The following is a 21348-nucleotide window of genomic DNA, read 5'->3' as shown; positions in this document are numbered from 1 at the left end:
ATTAAAAAAAAAAAATTGAATGGATCAAACAAGAATAAATGATTAATCTAACAAAAGAGAGTCTTAGCGAGTGAGAATCATGAAAAAATATTTATGGTGACTTTTTTTAAAATAAAAAATTATAAATTATATACAAAGTTTTGTAAGATCCTATTTTAATATAAATTTTTGTAAAAAATTAAATACTTGAATGATAAATTAAAAATAATTTTGTAAAAATGAAATAATATAATATAAATAATTATAAAAATTAAATAGTAAAAAAAAATAAAAAAATAAAAAAATATATACGGAAACATCATTTCTCTCTATTTCTCTGAATATAGGTCTGTTTCCATTTATCCGATGCCAATTCCCTGTCCCAAACACACCCAAGGGTTCATAAAAGTTAAGAACGGCCTTTATGGACAGACATGAAATTCAGTAACATGCATACAAATTGGGTACACTTAACTTGGACTTAATCGTGTCCCCCCGCGGCAATAAATAAATTATTGTGTACACGTTTGATGAATGTATTTAAACTTTATTTTTTATGACTAATTATTAATATTGTTCAAATACTCCTAATATAAAGAGGACTGATATCTATAATTTTGGTGGATTTTCTTAGTTACCGAGACAATTTATCAAGAAAATTACGATAATCGTATTTTTGGATGAAGATAAACAAAAAATACTTAATATTTATAAATTACAAAAATACTGATTTAAAATAATTCAAATTTCAGATTGCAGAGTTATAATATAGGGGAGATGACAACAATAATAAGATAATTTTTATTTTTATTTTTATTTTTTGTGGATTACTTGTAGAAAAGAATGCTTTCTAGTTATTTATTTTTAGAAGATGGATATTAGATATGGTACTATTTTAGAAGAAAAATTAAGAGATTATATAATAATACTTCAATCTGTTTGAAATATATATATATTATTTTCTTAAGTGAAGTCTAATCAATATTGTATTTTAATAATAGTTGGTTGTATGATTTTCTATGTAAAGACTATTTTGCCATTGATATATAAATTAATGTAATTATGTTGATGTAACAAGTATAAATTTGAGACTGGCTTGTATGTGTAGTCCGATTATACTAACTGAAAAAATAGATAAATACTTTATAGACGACTTTAAATGAAAAAAGAAAAAATATTATTATGTTGAAGGTGTAAGTGGATAAATTGAGAAAATGTTTCTAGTAAAAGAAATTATTATGTGTTCTTTTAAATGAATCTTTCATTTCTTCGTATGCTTAACATATCCTCGAGCTTTGTTTACAAGTTGACCTGAATCGGTGAAAATAGAAATTCAACCGGATATGAAAACCATCCGGAAAGCTCACTTATTTTCAACTATTATTAATAGATGGTTTCTTATGTGTTGGAAAATGAGGCTCGATTAAATCTCCTTTGGACATAAAAAAAATGAGTCAACAATGTGGTTAACTTATAGTATTAATAATATACTTTCAACGAAATAAATACAAAACTTTAAATAAATAAATGAAACAAGTGTTTGTTCATTAGTTCAGTTATAAATCAATCTATATGGATCTTAATCCAAGAGTAATTCAACTATAATCAATTTTGATTGCAGAATAAGAACAACACCAAACTCTTTCAACATATTTCTTCTACAATGGCTAACTTTGGAATACTTTCACATGTTCTGATTGTTACAAGCGCATACTGACAATAGACACAAAGTGTCATATTCTCTTGTTAGACCTCTGATAACTACATCCGCAAACGAGATTAAATGTTATACACAAATTCAAAATATGAAGATGGAAAGAGAGCAGAGTCTATAATTTCTCTCTCTTAATTTTGTCTCTCAAATTTGATCACAAGGTTGCCAAGACTGATTTTGCAGCTATCTAGTTGACTCAAAAAATCAAACCAAGTAAATTTTTTTGTACTGATATGGAATAGGTTGCTTGTCTACATGTTTGACACTACTTTGACTTTTCCGTCCAACTTTTTTGTCTATATTTCATATATGAACAGATGAGAAAAAGTAGTTCATGTCTGTGTGTTATCTATCTGTTTGCAACCTAGGTTGGACAATTGCTATAATTGAAATTTGATCACAACGGCTGCAGGTGAATGAGTTATGTCCGTATGCCAAAACAAATAATAGAGGTATGTTTTATTTAACATTTTGCAATGTGTTGTAAAAAAATTTGTAAGAGATAATAATCGTAATTTGGTATTTGTTGGTGTATTTGTTCATATTTAACTCGGTAATAGGTTTATGGTGATTTGGCTTGGAGTTCTCATATGTAAAAGGTTTGATATAGATCAACAACCTTTGTGTATTTTTCGTTTATTTTCACGCTTCAACGGCAATAAGAACTCTCGGGCTTAGCTTAGAACAATCTCTACAATGATAATAGGTGATCAAATCATTTCAATTTCCCCTTGAAAGTTGGTTTGATGTTGTGTGCCTTGAGCTCCTCTTCTTTTCCAAGAAATGTAAAAAGGAAAAAACCAAACCTTTGAGTGCATATGCTAATCTACTCTCACTCTACAATAATTTATCATTGACCATTTGAGCTTTGAAAAGTGATAGACAAGAGATATAACTAAAGCCTAAGGGTGGATTTGATTGTTGAGAGGTGTTGTTAGAACTATAATTTTACTATTGAGTAATAAAATATTGTTTAATTGTAATCGAGTTATGCAATATACATTTATTACAATAATATAAAACAAAATTTGAATATCTAAAAAGATTATATACTTTAATAAAATATAAATTTCACTATTTTAGCCCGTGTGTAATATTAAATTTAGTACATTATCAATTTTGATAAAATCATAATTTTAACATTTATTTATTACATTATATTTAATACTTCTTTACTATAATTTTTACTACTTTTATTACATTATCTTTTTATTATGCTCTAAATTTTATGTGAATATTTTATCTTGCACCTTTGCGTCCTTCAACCTCTTACCATTTCTATCCCAACACTCTAAAAACAGATAGAGACGATTTTGACAAGGTGGTCTGTTTGTTTCTTGTTTAAATTTGGGAATTTCTTACCAAGAATGTAAGACTAATATCCCTCATTTGGAGTGGACATGCTTTTTCATGTTTTTCTTCCCTATGACCTTCTTGTCGTTTTATATTGAAAACATATATAAAATTTGGATCAATAAAATAAACTAGAAACCTGCATGTAACTCCAGCTATCTCTTTAGACAACAACATACTAATTTGTGGTTATATAAAGTTCAATTTATTTGATCGACAAATTATATATATGTCGAACATGAACACTGGTAACGGATTGAAGTAGCGGTTGCCATTCCAACGGTAACTTACTTTTACGATGATTATGAATTAGGCATACTTCGAAACCTTAACATTGAGGCCACGTCGCATGTGGAGAATGATCGACTCACTCGGCTGCACCGGATGCCCTTCCGCCACCTCAATCTTGAACCGGCTGATCATGGCCGCAGCCACAGTTTTCATTTGTAAGAAACTGACATCCTTCCCCAAACACGTCCTTGGCCCGGCATTAAAGGCCGTGAACTTGTACGCCGGCTCCACCTTAATCCGTCCTTCCTCGGAAATCCATCGCCCTGGCTTGAACTCCAGGCAATCCTCACCCCAAATCGATTCCATTCTCCCCATCGAGTAAAAGATTAGGAATGTCCTAGTGTTCGCCTTGATGGGATGCCCGCTCGGAAGTACATCGTGCTTCAATGGAGACTTGTGCTGAACTGCCACCGCCGGAAACAGGCGCAGCGCTTCGCACACTGCGCCGTGCAGATAAATCAATTTGTTCAGACCATCCATGGTGTTAAATGTCCACTTTCCAGGCTCCCCTGAATTTGCTACAACCTCGTTTCGAATCTTTTCTTCCTCGGCTGGATTGGTCGCGAGCAGCCAGAAGAGCCAGCTAAGCGTGGCGCTGATCGTGTCCTTTCCTGCAAAGATCAAATTCAGCATCAAATCCTTCAACACTTTCTTGGAAATTACATTAGCTTCCTTCTCGGCTAGCGCTTTCAAGCAACTTGTTAGTAAGTCAGGATCGTTTGAATTCATGTGTCCGTCGTGCTTGAGTGATATGCAGAAAGATAAGTATTCATCAATGGCTTCCATAGCCTGGCTCAGCTTCCCCTCTCTGCCAATTTGAAGCCATTTTTGAGTCTTCAAAACAACTCCCGGCAGCAAATGCCTGTACAACCCGGCTTCCTCTGCAATCGAAAAGGCTTTTTCATAGAGTAAATGAGGCAAATCTTTCGACATCGAAGCAGGATCGTGTCCTAAAAGTGTAATGCAGAAACAATCAAAGGTAAATCGCTTGAACAGGTCCTGTAAATCCACTGCCATTCTATTATCCGAAAAATGCTCCAGAATCCGAATTAGTCCTGTCTCGAGCTTCTTCCACGTAGCCGCGGCGACAAACTCTTGGAAACCGGCGTGGTTTATGGCAGACTTGGAGAGTCGCCTCTGGTTTTCCCATAACTCCGATTCTGCAATGAATATTCCATCTCCCAGGGGAGCAAATATGTCCTTGAAACCGGGGCCTTTTCCGAAATTGGGAAAGGTCTTGCACAATATGTAGTTGATATTTGCAGGATCACAGGTGATCATCATATCCATGTTTCCAAAGACAGGCCCTTTGATGAAGAATGTGCCGCGATGCTGCTTCAAGATCTCAGTTGCGAAGTCGAAGACTCGGGCATGGTTCTTCAGTAGCCCCGGCTGTTAGTTTAATTAATTAATTAATCATATTTGAATTTTGATTATTTTTGAATTTCTTCCATTAAGTGTATCACATTCAAAATATACGTGAGAAGTGGCAGAAAAATCGTGATGGACGGTTTCTCTTTTTTTATTATAAATACTCTCGTATAGAATCTATTGTTTGCTTGAAGAAAAAATATCGAAAATAACTTTAATTTTTAGCAATGGCTGAAGATTTGTTTAAATTCCGCTTCCGCTAACATATTTGATTATACGTTTATTTTCTAACACCGGCAGCATGCCGAAAACCGGCCAGTCGGTAAGTATGGATCATCTTCGCTTTCTGGTGTAGCATAGAGTTAGAAACAGTAATGAGAGGAAGACGAAGACAGACAGAGCCACAGTTGCAATTGCAGACATAACTAATTGAGGGTATGAAGTGATCGATGCTGATGAGCTGCACAAAAGCTTAATGCCAAGGGCTGAGATCAACTGTCTGTGGAATCTGCTAATGAGTTTAATTAGTTTACGTGCATTGTGGTGTATATATAAGGGTGGGCATTAGGGTTTGTTCTTTATACTCTTTCAAATTCAAATAAACACAAATTATCATAATTATTTTTAATAAAAATATACTATTTTTTCACAAAAAATATCACATCAATATATAATAAAAAATATATATATATTTTTTTACGACTAGGAAATTCGGCTACCAGAAAGTGGCGCACTGGGTAAACCTCAACCGAACCTAATACTCTGAAAACTAGGTCTGACAGACAAGTGATCTGAAGCGTCTGGGGTTTGAACCCATGCACTTACTGTAAAAAAATCCAACCTCCACACCACCTGACCGTAAATAATAAAAAAAAAAAAAACAAATATTTAATTTAATTTTTTTATGAAATAAATTTATGAATTGTAAAATTGGATCATAACCATCAAACAATCTTTATTTTCTTGAGAAATTCAATATATATGTATCTTAGTAAATATTAAGCATGCATTATATGACATGCTATTACATAAATTTAACATGTGTGTATATATTCGACATATAGAAGTGGATATTTGTTCGGATTGAACAAGGACTTGCAACTAAATTAACTCATGCTGCTATATGAAACAGTAAAATAGTGGTCAAACTAGGATATTTACTTGGAATAAATATTCATTTATTACTCTGAATTATTAAGATTTTACTTGTATTGTATTTTGTGATTTATTGTAGGTATTAGACTGGCTTAGTTTGCAGACTATCAGGTATGGCCGAGATTTAACGCATCTGATGAATAACTGTTGAGGATTCCACGTTATTAAAACATAAAAAATAAAATAAATCTTGTCTGTTATAAATGTTCGTCTAGTGTAACTTATCATGTCAAATCTAGTTTACATGCTATTAGATCCGATCGGAGATTTACCCAAATCACACCCAATAGCTGCTGCGAATTCCCACGTTATAAAAAAAAATAAAATAAATATTTATAGTTTAGGTGCATAACATCCATACCTAAACACCAAAGTGTAGGAATTGTGTAGTGTTTGTTAGGAAAGTAATCAAATATGGAATAGTAATCCCATAACATAAACATGGTTCATTGTTTCTCTAACACATAGATTTATTATTATCATCATTATTTTGGTTAATTTTCTTTTTATTAGTATAAATTAAAGTAAGCTCTTCATCACACATTGATATTTCTCTGAACCTATCCCATCTCACCTGAGAGAAATGTGGGATTTTCTTAGCTAGTTTATATCCAACATATTACTTCGTAAATGCAGTCGATTATAAAATAATTTTAATTCAACTATAAACTTCAATTTTTGCATATTATATTCAAGTTATGTTTTATATAACTTCTCGTATTTATAAATATTTTTTACATTCCACAAAGTGTTTGCTACTATAGGCACAAGAAGTTAAGATATGTATAATTAATAAATAATTACGAAAATATATTAATAAAAATAATTATTATATAATATAAATTAAAATTAAGATAATGAAATAATTTAATTATGATTAAAAACAATATATAAATTATAAAATTTAAAATATGATTAAAATATAATTATTTTTTTAAAAAAATAAATATTATGTGAGACAAACCGAAATAGAAAAAATTGATACTTATGTGTGGGAGAAAGAGAGTAACATCCAAGTTATTTAATATTATTTCATATTCTTTCTTTTGCAAAGTTTCTTCAAATTTTACTATTTTTACTCTGTGTTTAAAAAAAAGATATATATATTTTTTTCTTACAAAATATTCCATCAAATATTATTTTTATATCAAATTCAAACCAAGTTTTTTCCAAATTTGTCAAAAAAAAAAAAAAAAAACAAAAAAAAAAAAACAAAAACAAAAAAAACACACCCCATCACACATTAATTAAAAAAAAAAAAAAACACACTCCATCACACATTAATATTTCTAAGAGTACATATAAATATGACTTTAGTTATTTAAAACAGTCGCAGGTGGCTTAGATCTTTCAATTGGTTTGGATTAAATCAGACAGCTCAAACCCACCAAATGTGGAGTACTAGCAGATTTATTCATTCAATCTATTTGTTACGATTATTTATAAATATTATCAAAAAAAAATACAATATATAATATATATATACTTTAACAATTTAATATAAAATATTATTATTATTTTTTTTAATTATATTACTAACACCTTTCTTCATACTTAATATAAAAAATATATTTTATCCAAAAATACAAGATGAACACACCTCTAGAAAAATTTGGGTATTTCTAACTATATGGTTGATTAAGTTTCATGAGTAGCTAGGGTGTATTTACTTTGTATGTTTTGGATGTATGTAATTTTTTTTTTTTTTTTTTTAAGTAGATTATATATATATGTATATATTATTATGATCTTTATTAGAAATTATATCGCTAGAAAAATGTTGAGTGGAAACACCCAATATTTATATATATATAATATATGTCAAATACTTAATAACTAAAAAAAAAAAACTTATTTTATATATTTAATTTTTGCAGGTAAATTTAAATTTATTTAAAAATTGACAACAATATATATATGTTAAAAATGATAAATTTAATATATGAATTGAAAATTTTTATATAATCTTTTTCTTGATAGTATTTATTTATTTATTTAAATTTATTTTATTTTTAATATTTATTAATTAATATAAAATGTAATATTTATATATGTCATTCTAAAATAAAATATGAATATATTTTTGGATTATAATATAAAAAAAATAAATAAGTAAAGTTAAATATTTGCATTCAAAATTTTTTCAAAATAATCCTTTTCAGAAAGTAATTTTTTTTTTATGACGTGGAAACCATGTGTGGTAAATGACTGAGAATTTAAACCCATAACTTCACGGTCACACGTCCAACCTCAACACCTTGATCGTACTTTACAGGACTCTCATCATTATTATTATTATTATTATTATAAGAATTAGTTGGACAGCCCTTGTGCCCAACCCTAGTACCTAAATAGGGCAGGTTTTTAAGGCACCAATAAAAGAGTAGCTAGCAGGATGGGATAATCTCGGCTCCCACCAAAAGAAAAATGTGAAGCTATAATGCATGCAAAAAAATAATTCCATCCTAATCCATGATTCCTTTCCTCTGATTTGTCTTGTCTAGTCTAATTTACTAACGGTTAGGTTCGATCGAAATTTACTTATAGCGCCAAATAGCAATTGTAAATTCCTATGTTATAAAAAAAAATAAAAATTAGTGAAACCTTATTTATTTAATCATAACCTTACTATTACAAGTTGATCCCATACCACCGAATCATCCCTTGCTGAACAACATAATTTCTTTGTTTTCTAATTCTGCAATATGTTCATACGAAAAAGACATCAATAGATAGCTCAGCTTATTCCTTGCAACTACAAATTAAAAATATTGGCGCCAAAGTTAGTTGTATAAGATCAATTACACGTACTTCAAAACCTTAACCTTGAGTCCATGTTTCATGTGGAGTATGACAGACTCACTCGCCTGTATCGGATGACCTTCCGCTACCTCAAACTTGAACCGGCTGATCGCCGCCGCCGCCGCGATTTTCACTTGTAAGAAACTGACGTCCTTCCCCAGACAGGTCCGTGGCCCGGCATTAAACGCCGTGAACTTGTAAGAAGGTTCAATTTTGATTCGCCCGTCCTCAGAAATCCATCGCTCCGGCTTGAACTCGAGGCAATCTTCTCCCCAAATCGATTCCATTCTCCCCATCGAGTAGAAGAACATCAGTGTCCTAGTGCTCGCCTTGATCGGATGCCCGCTCGGAAGAACATCGTCCTTTAATGGAACTTTGTGCTGAATTGGTACCGGTGGGAATAGGCGCAATGTTTCGCACACTGCGCCGTGCAGGTAAATCAATTTGTTCATTGCATCAGCTCCGGCGAATGTCCAATTTCCAGGCTCCCCTGAATTTGCTGCGATTTCGTTTCGGATCTTGTCTTCGACGGCAGGATTGGTCGCGAGTAGCCAGAAGAGCCAAGTGAGCGTGACGCTGATTGTGTCCTTTCCTGCGAAGATCAAATTCAGCATCAAATCCTTCAAAACTTTTTCGGAAATGATATTCTCTGGATCGACAACAGCCTTGTCGTTCTCCAGCACTTTGATGCAGCGTGTGAGCACGTCCATAGATGTGTTGTGTGCCTTAATTTGTCGTCGTCTATCTGATATCCAATACGATAAAAATTGGTGAAGAGCATCCATGGCTTGTGTAAGCTTCTTCTCTCTCCCAAATTGCAGCCACTTTTGCATCTTCCACACAGCTGCTGGGAGCAGATGTCTGTACAAGACAGTTTCCTCGACAATTTCAAAGGCTTTTTCGTAAGGCAAATGAGGCATCTCATCGCACAATGAGACTGGATCGTGGCCTATAACTGTAGTGCAAGAACAATCGAACGTGAAGCGCTGGAACAGCTCTTGTAGATCGACCTCAATTCCATTTTCCGAAACCTTCTCCAGAATCGGCATTAGCCCTGTCTCTAGCTTCCTCCAAATAGTTGCAGCGACAAACGGTTGGTACCCGGCGTGGTTCATCAGAGCCTTAGCAATTTTCTTCTGAACTTCCCATAACTCTGAATCCGCAGCGAATATCCCATCTCCGAGGGGCTCGAATATCTGGTTGAACTCGGAACCTTTGCCAAAGTTTGGGAAGTTCTTGCACAATATATAGTTGACATTAGCAGGATCAGAGGTGAGCATCATGTCCATGTTGCCGTAGACAGGCCCTTTAAAATAAAATGTGCCGCCGTGCTTCTTTATGATCTCCGTCAAGAAGTCGTGGATTACAGCACCATTCCACAGTAGCCCCGGCAGCATCCTGGCAACCGGAAAATCGGAAAGTATGCAGCCCAGTCGCTTTCTGGTGTTATATAGAAACAATAATGGGAGAATTACTAATAGAGCCACAGCCATAGCCATAGCCACAGGTTGAGCTGAAAGGGAAATTAGTTGATTATGTTTTGTGCATGTCTGCTCACTATATCTATATATACATACTGCAACTCATATTCTAATGTATCCTATTAATAAATTTATTGTGCTAATTATGAATCTGCTGCAAGACAAGTCCTTGGCCCTGTGTTGAATAATTCAGGAACTAGGATACAATCTAAGTAAAGTTTTATGCATCAATAAAATTCTGAAAATAGAATTGGGACAAAGAATGCCATGTGTCCATTATTACTAGTATTTATTTGTCCTGATGCCCAACCCTAGATGGAAATTGAAATTACCTAAATAAGGCAGGTTTTTAAGGCGCCAATAAAAGAGTAGGTAGCAGGAGGGAGGAGGGAGGAGGGGATAGTCTCAACTTCGCATTTGTCGACCAGCGGTTGCGGGTTCGTTATCAAAATATATGTATGTGTATATATATATATATATATATTTGTATCTCTTATTTATTTATTTTTTCAAATGAAATATATACTTCAATCGAAATTATATTATGGATAAATTAAATAATAATAATAATAATTCATACTACCAGACTATTTCTTATGTGACACAATAATAATAATATAATAATAATTCATATTATTAGGCCCGACGGATAAGTCGCGCTAACAATGTAGATTGAGTATCCAAGTCTTTGTAGCAAGTGAGTAATGGTAGCAATGAAAATCTCATCAAACTCATCATCATAATTCAAAACTAAACATATGTATAATAAGTATAAGCAACGAGTGAAGCCGCTAAGTAATAATTCATTGGATGTAGCCGTTGTCGATTACAAATATCATATATCTACCACAATCAATACCCAACGATTGTTGTACTTGCATGATCAATTACACATTCTTTGAAACCTTAACCTTGAGGCCATGTTTCATGTGGAGGAGGACAGACTCACTCGGCTGTGCTGGATTGTCTTCTGCTACCTCAAACTTGAACCGGCTGATCATCGCCACTGCCACGATTTTCACTTGTAAGAAAGTGGCATCCTTCCCCAGACATGTCCGCGGCCCGGCATTAAACGCCGTGAACTTGTAAGGAGGTTCAATCTTGATACGTCCGTCCTCAGAAATCCATCGCTCCGGCTTGAACTCGAGGCAATCTTCGCCTCAAATCGATTCCATTCTCCCCATCGAGTAGAAGAACATCAGTGTTCTAGTGTTCGCCTTGATCGGATGCCGGCTCAGAAGAATATCATCCTTCAATGGAGCTTTGTGCTGAATTGGTATCGATGGAAATAGGCGCAATGTTTCGCACACTGCGTCGTGCAGGTAAATCAATTTGTTCAATGCTCCCCTGAATTTGCTTTGATCTCGTTTCGGATATTTTCTTCCACGTCAGGATTGGTCGCGAGCAGCCAGAAGAACCAAGTGAGCGTGACACTGATTGTGTCCTTTCTAGCAAAGACAAAATTCAGCATTGAATCCTCCAAAACTTTTTCAGACACAATATTCGCTGGATCAACAACAGCCTTATCGTTCTCCAGCACTTTGATGAAACGTGCGAGCATGTCCATCGATGTATCCTCTACCTTAATTTGTCGATGTCTCTCTGATATCCAATACTATAAAAATTGAAGAAAAGCATCCATGGCTTGGATCAGATTCTTCTCTCTGCCAATTCGTAGCCACTTCTGTGTCTTCCACAGAGCTGCCGGGAGCATATGTCTGTACAAGATGCTTTCCTCGGCAATTTCGAAGGCTTTCTCGTAAGGCAAATGAGGCATCTCTTTGCACAATGAGACTGGATCATGGCCTATAACTGTAACACAAGAACAATCGAAAGTGAAGCGCCGGAACAGCTCTTGTAAATCGACCACAATTCCATTTTCCGAAACATTCTCCAGAATTGGCATTAGCCCTGTCTCAAGCTTTTTCCAAATAGTTGCAGCGACAAACGGTTGGTACCCGCGTTGTTCATCAGAGCCTTAGCAATTTTCTTCTGCACTTCCCATGACTCTGAATCCGCAGCGAATATCCCATCTCCGAGGGCCTCGAATATCTGGTTGAAGTCGGGGCCTTTTCCGAAGTTGGGAAAGTTCTTGCACAATATATAGTTGATATTAGCAGGATCCGAGGTGATCATCATATCCATGTTTCCAAAAACAGGCCCTTTAAAATAAAACGTGCCGCCTTGCTGCTTAATGACCTTGGTCACAAAGTCGAAGACTACGGCACGGTTCTTCAGTAGCCCCCCGGCAGCATCCCGACGACCGGCCAATCGGTAAGTATCGATCCAGTTCGCATTTTGTAATAATAATATAGAAACAGTATAGGGAGAAGGACTAATACAACCACAGCCATAACCATAGCCATAAGGTTGAGCTGAATGGGGAATTGGTTAATTTAAATTGTTGTGTTATGTTTTGTTGAGCATTCCCACGCCACTGTACTTATACCCTAAACAAATCTTGAAAGATATGGGATTTAATTGTTCGATTTATGCGTAGAAAATTTTGATGTAAAAGTGGATCTGCGTTCGGATTCTCACAAAAATCTGGCAACTCTACATGCTACATGTAATGATTATTAGATTAGGATGTTTAATCAAAATAAATATTCGATTACTATAGTGATTTTTTTTGGGGTTTGTTTGTTTGTAGGATTTTGTTAAAATTCTACTATTTATCTAAATTTTTTTCTCAGAAACATTAAATTAAACACCTATTTTTTTTTTTTATATTATACTAAAAATCAATTTTACATTCAAAACTTCGTATCAACACCTGTTTATATCACATCATACAACTATTCAAATTCAAAATTTTTATTATTCAAATCTCAATCCAAAATCCAAACCCCCAAACAAACACACTCGGTGTACTTTGGATTTTGTGTGTAGGCTACCGCCGACCGGATTGTCCTTTTCTACGTGTTTTCCCTTCTCAAAAAATAAAAATAAATAAATAAAAAAAAAAGAAATTTCAGGCGCTCGATTTTGTTATATTGAAATTTTAAAGGTATATTTTTTTTATAAATATATTAAAATAATATACGATATGATATTTTATAAAATTATATATATATTTTCCAACGATAACACAGTTAAAAAATAATAAAAATATACTTTGTAATAATAAAATTTCATTCAAAAGGGGTTAGTAATTTCAACTTTTATCATGATTATTGTAATAAAAATAATTGTATGGAATAACCAGCCTAAGGAAACATCATTAAATTAGATAATTTTTCACTCATCATCCAAATCATAAATTACTCAGATTCAATGATATAAAATCCAAGATAACAAAAAGAAACAGTATAGAGACAGAAATTTGTCAGTTCCAATTATACATATATCCATCTGCAGATTTCTCCACACTTTTATTAAATAGGTGTTTGGATGTATCACAGAAAAGTATATAGTAAAAAAGTTTAAAATTAGATTTCAAAAGAAGGTAACATTCTATTTGCAAATATTTTATTGAACTGTTTAAAGACTGTACGGTAAAAATGGCGTCATGATTCAGTCATCATCTCCCCTTCTGAACAATCTGACCCTCAATCCATTCACAGCCTGCAAAATTATGGAGTCCCGCGGAAACACCCGATGCCCACCCACCAATTCAATCCTGTAACGATAGACCAGCCAGGCAGCCACCATTTTCATCTGTATGAACGCCATCTCCTTCCCCAGGCACGTCCTCGCCCCGGCGTTAAACGCCGGAAACTTATACGACGGCGCGTGCTTGATCCCCCCGCCGCCGGCGGTCGATATCCACCGCTCCGGCTTGAATTCCAGGCAGTCTTCTCCCCACACACTCGCCATTCTCCCCACCGAATAAAACGAAACTATAATCTTCGCGTCCCGGCTCACCCGGTGGCCGCTCGGCAGCACGTCCGGTCGGACCGGCGCTTTGTGCTCCAGCGCCACCGGCGGGAACAGCCGCAGTGACTCGCATAATGCCCCGTGTAGATACAACAGCTTCCCTGACTCCTCCGCGCCGAAGAACCTTCAAATAAAATAAAATAAAATAAAAATAATTGATTATAAGTTATAGCATAGTCCAGATCAATTAAACCTAAATTGTTCGCCGCCGTGGATTTGCAATTGGGATTTGATTTCTTCTAGAATCTTCGTCTGCGAATTGGGATTCTGGGCAATGAGATAGAACAGCCACGTGAGGCACGTGCTCGTCGTGTCCCTCCCGGCGAACATTAGATTCAGCGAAGTGTCCTTCAGGAAGTCTCTCAGGCACCGGGAAGACCCCACGCTTTCGTAGGTTTTTTCGAATGCTGTCAGGAACTTGGAATCCTTTTTTTTGTCTATTTGGGAATAGATGAATTGATCGAAATTGTAAGAAGATTCCATTAGCTTCTTCTCCCTGCCGATCTTCAGCCATTTCTGCAACTTCCAGACAGGTTCAGGAATTATATGTCTGTAAAACAGCGGCTCCAGGGCGACGCTGAACGCCTTCTCGCAGGGAATAAAAGGCCATTGAACACACAAACTGCGAGGATCGTAATCCAACACGATCTTGCAAACGTTGTCAAAAGCGAACCTCTGGAAGATTTCTTGCAAATCCACGTCAGCGCCATTGTTGTAGAAATTGTCAAGAACTGGAAGCAGGCCTGTCTCCACTTTCCCCCAGACAGTCTTTTCCAGGGCCCTGTGGAATCCGGCGCCGGTCAGAAGGAACTGCGTCGTTCTCCGGTGAACTTCCCACAGCTCAAAATCGGCGTTGAAGATTCCGTCGCCGAGGATGTCGAAAATCTTCCTGAATTCGGGGCCTTTAGGGTAGTTAGAGAAGTTCTTGCTGAAGATATGGTGGATGTTGGCCGGATCGCAGGTGAAGACCATGTCGACGTTGCAAAACGGGGGGCCTTTGAATTCGAATGTCCCCCCGGAATCGGTAAGAACCTCAGTGATGTAATCGTGTTGCCGGCGGAAGTTCTGGATGGCCGCCGGCAGCATCCCGATCGCAGGCCATGTCGTCGGCTCCGACCTCTTCTTCCCCCTCCGGTCCGCCCACCGGAAAAGGAAAACTATCGCCGGAATCATCACGAAAACCTCAATCCAGTCGAGAATCGCCATTTTTTATGTGTTCGATTTCGATTTCTCTGTCGGTTTTTATAACTAAAATCACTGTCGGAAGTAACTGCTGTTTAAATGCAAATTAATCACTGAAGAGATGATTCGAACAGAAAATTGACGTCTGCTAATTACGTCTCGCACCCACTTTAGTACGAACTCACAAAATCTGATGGATGATTTCGTCGACCTATAGCTTTCAGGAAAGCTTTCTTAATGAGCCAAAACTTATCCTTTGTCCCTACAATTTCGATTTTGACATATGAGGATTTAATGATGCTTTTCTAATTAAACGTCCCCCACATGGTAATAATTGATTAGTAACAATGGTAGCTCCTGGCAATTATTTTGGCATTTTCTCGATTTAAATTTGTGACTACACATAAAAATATATCTATGCAATACAATTTTTGTTTGGAGATTTAAATTTTGAGCTAAAATTGATTACTAAAAATATTGAATTAAAATAGTCATATAATGTCATGTGAATAAGTATTGATGTAATTTTTTTTAATGTAAAATTAATTTTTATTTTAATAAAAAAATAAGTTATAAATATTTAATTTGAAAATTTTAAGGAAAAATCTAATATATATATATATATATATTTAGGCTTGAAAGTGTATTGGCAAGTGTTTGGGCTATTGATTTTTTATTTTTTTAAAAAATTTTATAACTGTGGGTCTTACACATTAAAAATTAAAAATTAAAAATCAAATGACATTCATCCTTCTAATCCACGAGAGAGAGAGGCTGTATTTTTTTTTTTTTTTTTTTTATGAGTGTGGGTCTCATAAATTAAAAATTAAAAATCAAATGACTTTAATCTTTATTTATGTGTTATTTTTGTTATTTTTTTAAATATATGTAATATTAGAAAGATAAATATATTGAGAAGATGATTAAACAAATTTTTTATAATAACATTTAAATTAGCCGATATAAATATATTATTCAATATAAGATATGCAAGTAGATTATACATTATTTTTTACTTCTTTCGTCTGAATTTTTATGTTATATTACCCGGAAATTGAAAATTAAAAAATAAGGATAATAAAATTGCGGGTGGATAGTTTTTTTATTATAAATGAATTATGCATAACTTAACCGATAAAAAATACGGCATAATTATCCCGAATAAAAAAATTATTTTATAATTTAATTATATTAAAATGACAGTAACAAGTTAATAAAAATTGACTTTGTTCAGACATCTTAAACTTCTTATCGACATAATTTTCAATTAAATTATAATGTTAAAAATTGCTTATAAAAATATGAATAGAGACTAATATTATATATAGATAACATTTTTTGAAATATTTACATTTAATAGATAAAATCTATTCATTTTCAATATTAGAATCCTAAAAATTGATTGTCTAAAATAATTTAATTTATTCAAATGATGTTTACATTAAAAATAATTTAATTGTTATATAATAATAATTAATTTTAACAATTCAATAAAGTTTATAATTATCTCTTGTGCATATCACGGACTCCCCTCTAGTTTTTATATAAATAATAAATATTCTTCAAAATATTGAAACGAATACATCTAAATAGAAACGGTCAAACATACTATTTAACTAACACGATGTATTAAATACTCCCTCCGTCAGAACTATAGTTTGGGTTGTGTTTGACACGAGGTAAAGACTTTTTTGCCCTTATGAGTGTATTAATATAAAAAACAGTGACAATTGTGTAACAATAATAAAAAAATAAGGGTAATGTTATAATTATATAGTTATTTATGAAAATGAAAATTGTTTTGGGACGAACAGGTAAACATAACTATTATATTAAAACGGATGAAGTAATATAATAAATTCACCTATTTATTGTACATATAAATGGGTGGACAATACTTTTTCAGTAAGTGCCAATTAATTTATAAGATGATGAATAATAGATTGGTCCAATGAAATATTGTTCTCCTCTAAATTGCAATGTACCAATTATATGATGATGATGATTTCTTGGAGATTCCAAAATACAACTTATTAGTTTCAAAATAATACCAAGTTTTTTATGTACTATAATTTAATAATTTTTTATTATTTTATTTTTGTTTCTATATAAAAAGACAAAATTAAAAAGAAATATAAGTTATGGTATAAGATAAGATTGAAAGGATTGCTCCTTCCCATAGCCAGCCCCGTGGCAAGGATGCCTATCCGGAGTTTATTAATTTTTAAAAAGAAATCAAAAAATAAAAAAATAAAAAAAATGATGGGCTACGGCATAAAAGTATTTGGAGTAAAAATTTTAAAAATAAAATAAGATAAAATGTTAAAATATGTACATATTTTATAAAAATAAATAATTATTTGATTTTATATATTTTTAAAAACATATACATCTTATCTTATATATATTGTGGTCTGTTTGGCAGCTCTTCAGATGCTAATAGACATAATAGAACACGATATTATTATATACAATATATTAATATATTAATATAGTACAAATATAACATACGATATAAAATCATACAAATATATACAATAGTTATGTTAACACATGATATATTTCTATTTATCACATAATAAGTATAAGCAATAGCACGTATCTTTATTTTATACAACATATCGCATGTGTTAGTCTGTATATTGGACACATTATATAATTCTATATAGTATAATATATTGTGATTTCAACGTAATAAACAAATTATATATTCCTTCCGTTCCAAAAGTATAGTCTTATTGTGTTAGACACGAAATTTAAAAAATATGGATATTATATTGATAGTTGATAAAAAGTAAAGATAAATGACTTGTCTGTCCCCGTGAGTATATTAGTGTGAAAAGTAGTGACAATTGTGTAATAATAATGAAAAAGTATGGATTGTTTTACAGTGATATGGTTATTTATAGAAATGAAACTATTGTTTTGGAATGGACAAAAATGGTAAACAAGATTATTGTATTGGGACGAACAGAGTAACATAGTACAATATATAACACATATTTTGAAAACACATTACGGGTGTGTTTGTTTGGGGTTTTGGATTTTGAGTTGGGATTTGAATAGTAAAAATTTTGAATTTGAATAGTTGTATGATGTGATATAAATAGGTGTTAATGTGATGTTTTGAATGTAAAATTGATTTTTAGTATAATATAAAAAATAAAAAATAGGTGTTTGATTTAATATTTTTGGGGAAAAAATTTTAGATGAATAGTAGGATAAAATCCTACAAATGAACACACCCTATATAATTTTATATACCACAATATATTGATTTCAATACAATAAATATATTATACAATATAACACAATATATAATTCATACAATGCATACTTTTATATAACACAATATATATTATATATTTTGTGATAAAATACTAATTATTTTAAATTAGTGTGTTAAGTTGGTCAGATTAGTGTTGTGCTTACTTAATCCAACCGCCACCTATATATATTTAAATGGTGTAGGTCCAACCATTATCTACTCTCACCACCACAATTTTGTAGATTTTTTATAATTACAAAAAAAATAAAAATAAAAATAAAAATGTTCTTGGTAAATTATACAAGGGCTTATGGAAATTCATGGAATAGTCGTTTTGTATTTTTAGATAAAATAGTTTTCTACAAATATTACCATATCTTTTTTATTTATATTTTTATAAAAAATACTTCTACTTTATATTATAATTAATGAATATAATATTATATATTTATTAAAATTTGTATTCAGCTCAAATGAGCTTAAATTTTATGGACGGAATGAATATATTTTTGTCAAATTTATAAAAACTATTTTAGTAAAGAAATTTTGCAAAATTCAAAAGAGCAAAAGTTCATCTAACTCTTTTTTTTTTTATGATAAATATCACAAAAATATAATATATATACTTTATTTGATTAAGAAAATTTTATTATTTAATATAATATATTATTATTTTTTTTATATTATCGATATAATTTCATGTCTAACTTAAAAACACATAAGTCAAAAAATACAAAAAATAAACATACTCTAATATAATTTTGCATTGTTTATTTATTTATTTTACAAATTATCCAATTTAATATATGTTTTTATTAATAATATTATATCAAAATTATTAACATATCAAACCTTCCTATTTCAACTTGAATCCTTTGTATTTTCTAAACTACATTCCAAATCCAAATACCCAACCACACAAACCCTTTAAATACACATGTAGTTTTGAAATAGGCCCACATTAATAAAAATAGATGGAATAAGACCACGATACATTAGACAGTGCCATTATTTTATGGTAATTGGACTTGAATGATAAAAGTAAACTTTTTTTTTTTTTTTTTTTTTTTACCTTGCAAGAGTGAGTTTGATAAATTAAGTAAGTAGCGCTGTGAGGGATGAGCTGGCCATGGATTCAAACTCCCGACACCTTAGATCACCTGCTACACATAATTCGTCTAGTATGAGTTTGCAGCGGAGCTTTGTAAAGAGGGTGAGTAAATCAAATAATATCTAAGGGAGTCACATCGACATCTTGTTCGATGACTAGCCTAAACTAGACACGGTATATTAACATGATCTTTGACCACATGCACACATATATACATACATTTATATTCTCTTTATATATTCCTTTTATTTTTATTGGATTTATGTCTCTTCCTATAATTCATTAATTGTGTCCAAATTATTACAAATAACATTGAGTTGTTTGCCACCAAATTATCCTAATTAATAATATATATATATATATATATGCTATTAGAGAATGCACAACTTTTCTCAATGGCCATGTCTCAGCGCGAGAAACCTTTTAAAAAATGAAATGCAAATTATTATTTATTTCATTTAATTAATTACAATGGGATCAATATTTTCTCAACTCCTTTAACATTTTAGTGACACTACCTAAGTTCAAACAATTTCATTAAAACAAACCACAAATTTATTTCAACATCTATATATATATATATATATATATTTTTGTCTAATATTGTATAAAGTGTAGAAATCTTATTTTATTTAAATAAGAAGTACAATTAAAAAAGAAAACAGATATATTAAGCTGAGACACTAAAATAGCAAAATAAATACATTGCTAGTAGATTATTATTATTATTATTATTATTATTATTATTATTATTATTTCCCAATTAGGGCACAACAGAAATAAGGCTGTTGATGTCCATCTGGTCTAATATTCTTTGTCTTGCTGTCTATATCTTTGGATATATATATATATATGAAATTAAATATTCCCTCGAGCTCGTCTTAATGTATATATCTACATATATTTTTTATTTTTTTAGTAATTATAATTTTACTATTTTATATAAATATATCTACTTTATTACCATATCATTATTTTTTTACTAAAGCTTAAATAGAATGGGAAATCGATGTTAATTTCCTAAAATGTCCAAAATTCAATATTGTTGAAAAGGAAAATAGATAAAGCTTGGTCGCATTTATGAGTGGTGTAAAATCTTTTGTCGCACAGCATCTTTTAGATTCTTGGTTCCCTTTATAAAGAGAGTTTTTTATTTTATTTTATTTTTTTAATAAAAAAAAAACAAAAACAAAATTGAGTATAGTTAAAATGGTAATAATGAGTAGGTTTGTTTAGCTATGATGTATTTGTTTCAGGGTTTGAGTTACAGTAATGATTTGAATAGTAAAAATTTTTAATCCTAAGAGTTATACAATATAATATAAATTGATGTTTATTTGAAATTTTGAATGTAAAATTTATTTTTAGTATAATATAAAAAAATAACAAATAAGTATTTTTTTGATATTTTGTGGAGAAGTTAATGAATAGTAGAAATTATGTAAAATGTGTCAAATAAACACATGTTTTTATATAAAATGATTTCTCATAAATATTACTACCTCCGTTATATTTACCTTTTGCGTTGTTGTATTTAATATTTAAAATATTTTTATATTTGTATAATTTTTTTATACAAATGTTCTTCTATTAGTATTAGAAGACACTAATTGAAATATTTTTGTAATTTTTTATTAATTTGTACTATGTTCTAATATAATAATTAATATTCAAAATTCAACGCGCAAAAGTAAATAAGACCTTAAAATGAGAAGAGTGTAGCATTAAATAATATAATATTGATATATTAATACAATAAATA

The 21348-nt window shown here is 31.8% G+C and overlaps 3 protein-coding genes across 3 annotated transcripts; all 3 read right to left on the bottom strand.

Moving 5' to 3' along the window:
* Positions 1 to 3355: 3355 nt before the first annotated feature.
* Positions 3356 to 5045, bottom strand: LOC127247396 (alkane hydroxylase MAH1-like). Its single transcript, XM_051269224.1, has 2 exons — positions 5001 to 5045; positions 3356 to 4729 (listed from the first exon to the last, which is right to left on the bottom strand). The coding sequence occupies exons 1-2, from the start codon at positions 5043 to 5045 to the stop codon at positions 3356 to 3358; spliced, it is 1419 nt and encodes a 472-aa protein (XP_051125181.1).
* A 3422-nt stretch (positions 5046 to 8467) lies between these two features.
* On the bottom strand, positions 8468 to 10188 carry LOC127247206 (alkane hydroxylase MAH1-like). The gene has a single exon (XM_051268952.1). It carries the CDS (start codon positions 10162 to 10164, stop codon positions 8665 to 8667), a length of 1500 nt encoding a protein of 499 aa, XP_051124909.1. The 5' UTR covers positions 10165 to 10188; the 3' UTR covers positions 8468 to 8664.
* A 3307-nt stretch (positions 10189 to 13495) lies between these two features.
* LOC127247205 (alkane hydroxylase MAH1-like) lies at positions 13496 to 15392 on the bottom strand. The gene is made up of 2 exons (XM_051268951.1): positions 14219 to 15392; positions 13496 to 14149 (listed from the first exon to the last, which is right to left on the bottom strand). Exons 1-2 carry the CDS (start codon positions 15229 to 15231, stop codon positions 13663 to 13665), a joined length of 1500 nt encoding a protein of 499 aa, XP_051124908.1. The 5' UTR covers positions 15232 to 15392; the 3' UTR covers positions 13496 to 13662.
* Between the last annotated feature and the right edge of the window lie 5956 nt (positions 15393 to 21348).

This window comes from Andrographis paniculata, unplaced genomic scaffold (genome assembly GCF_009805555.1).
Source record: "Andrographis paniculata isolate CXL003 unplaced genomic scaffold, ASM980555v1 Contig32END, whole genome shotgun sequence".
Taxonomy (NCBI): Eukaryota; Viridiplantae; Streptophyta; class Magnoliopsida; order Lamiales; family Acanthaceae; genus Andrographis; species Andrographis paniculata.
The sequence above is the reverse complement of the archived record's forward strand: the minus strand, read 5'-3'. Positions and strand labels throughout refer to the sequence as shown.

Coding starts and splice junctions, on each gene's coding strand:
- LOC127247205 (XM_051268951.1), bottom strand. CDS start 15,231: ATGGCGATTCTCGACTGGATTGAGGTTTTCGTGATGATTCCGGCGATA. Junction 14,150..14,218: donor CACGGCGGCGAACAATTTAG/GTTTAATTGATC, acceptor TTTTATTTGAAG/GTTCTTCGGCGCGGAGGAGT.
- LOC127247206 (XM_051268952.1), bottom strand. CDS start 10,164: ATGGCTATGGCTGTGGCTCTATTAGTAATTCTCCCATTATTGTTTCTA.
- LOC127247396 (XM_051269224.1), bottom strand. CDS start 5,045: ATGATCCATACTTACCGACTGGCCGGTTTTCGGCATGCTGCCGGT. Junction 4,730..5,000: donor GTTTTCGGCATGCTGCCGGT/GTTAGAAAATAA, acceptor TTAAACTAACAG/CCGGGGCTACTGAAGAACCA.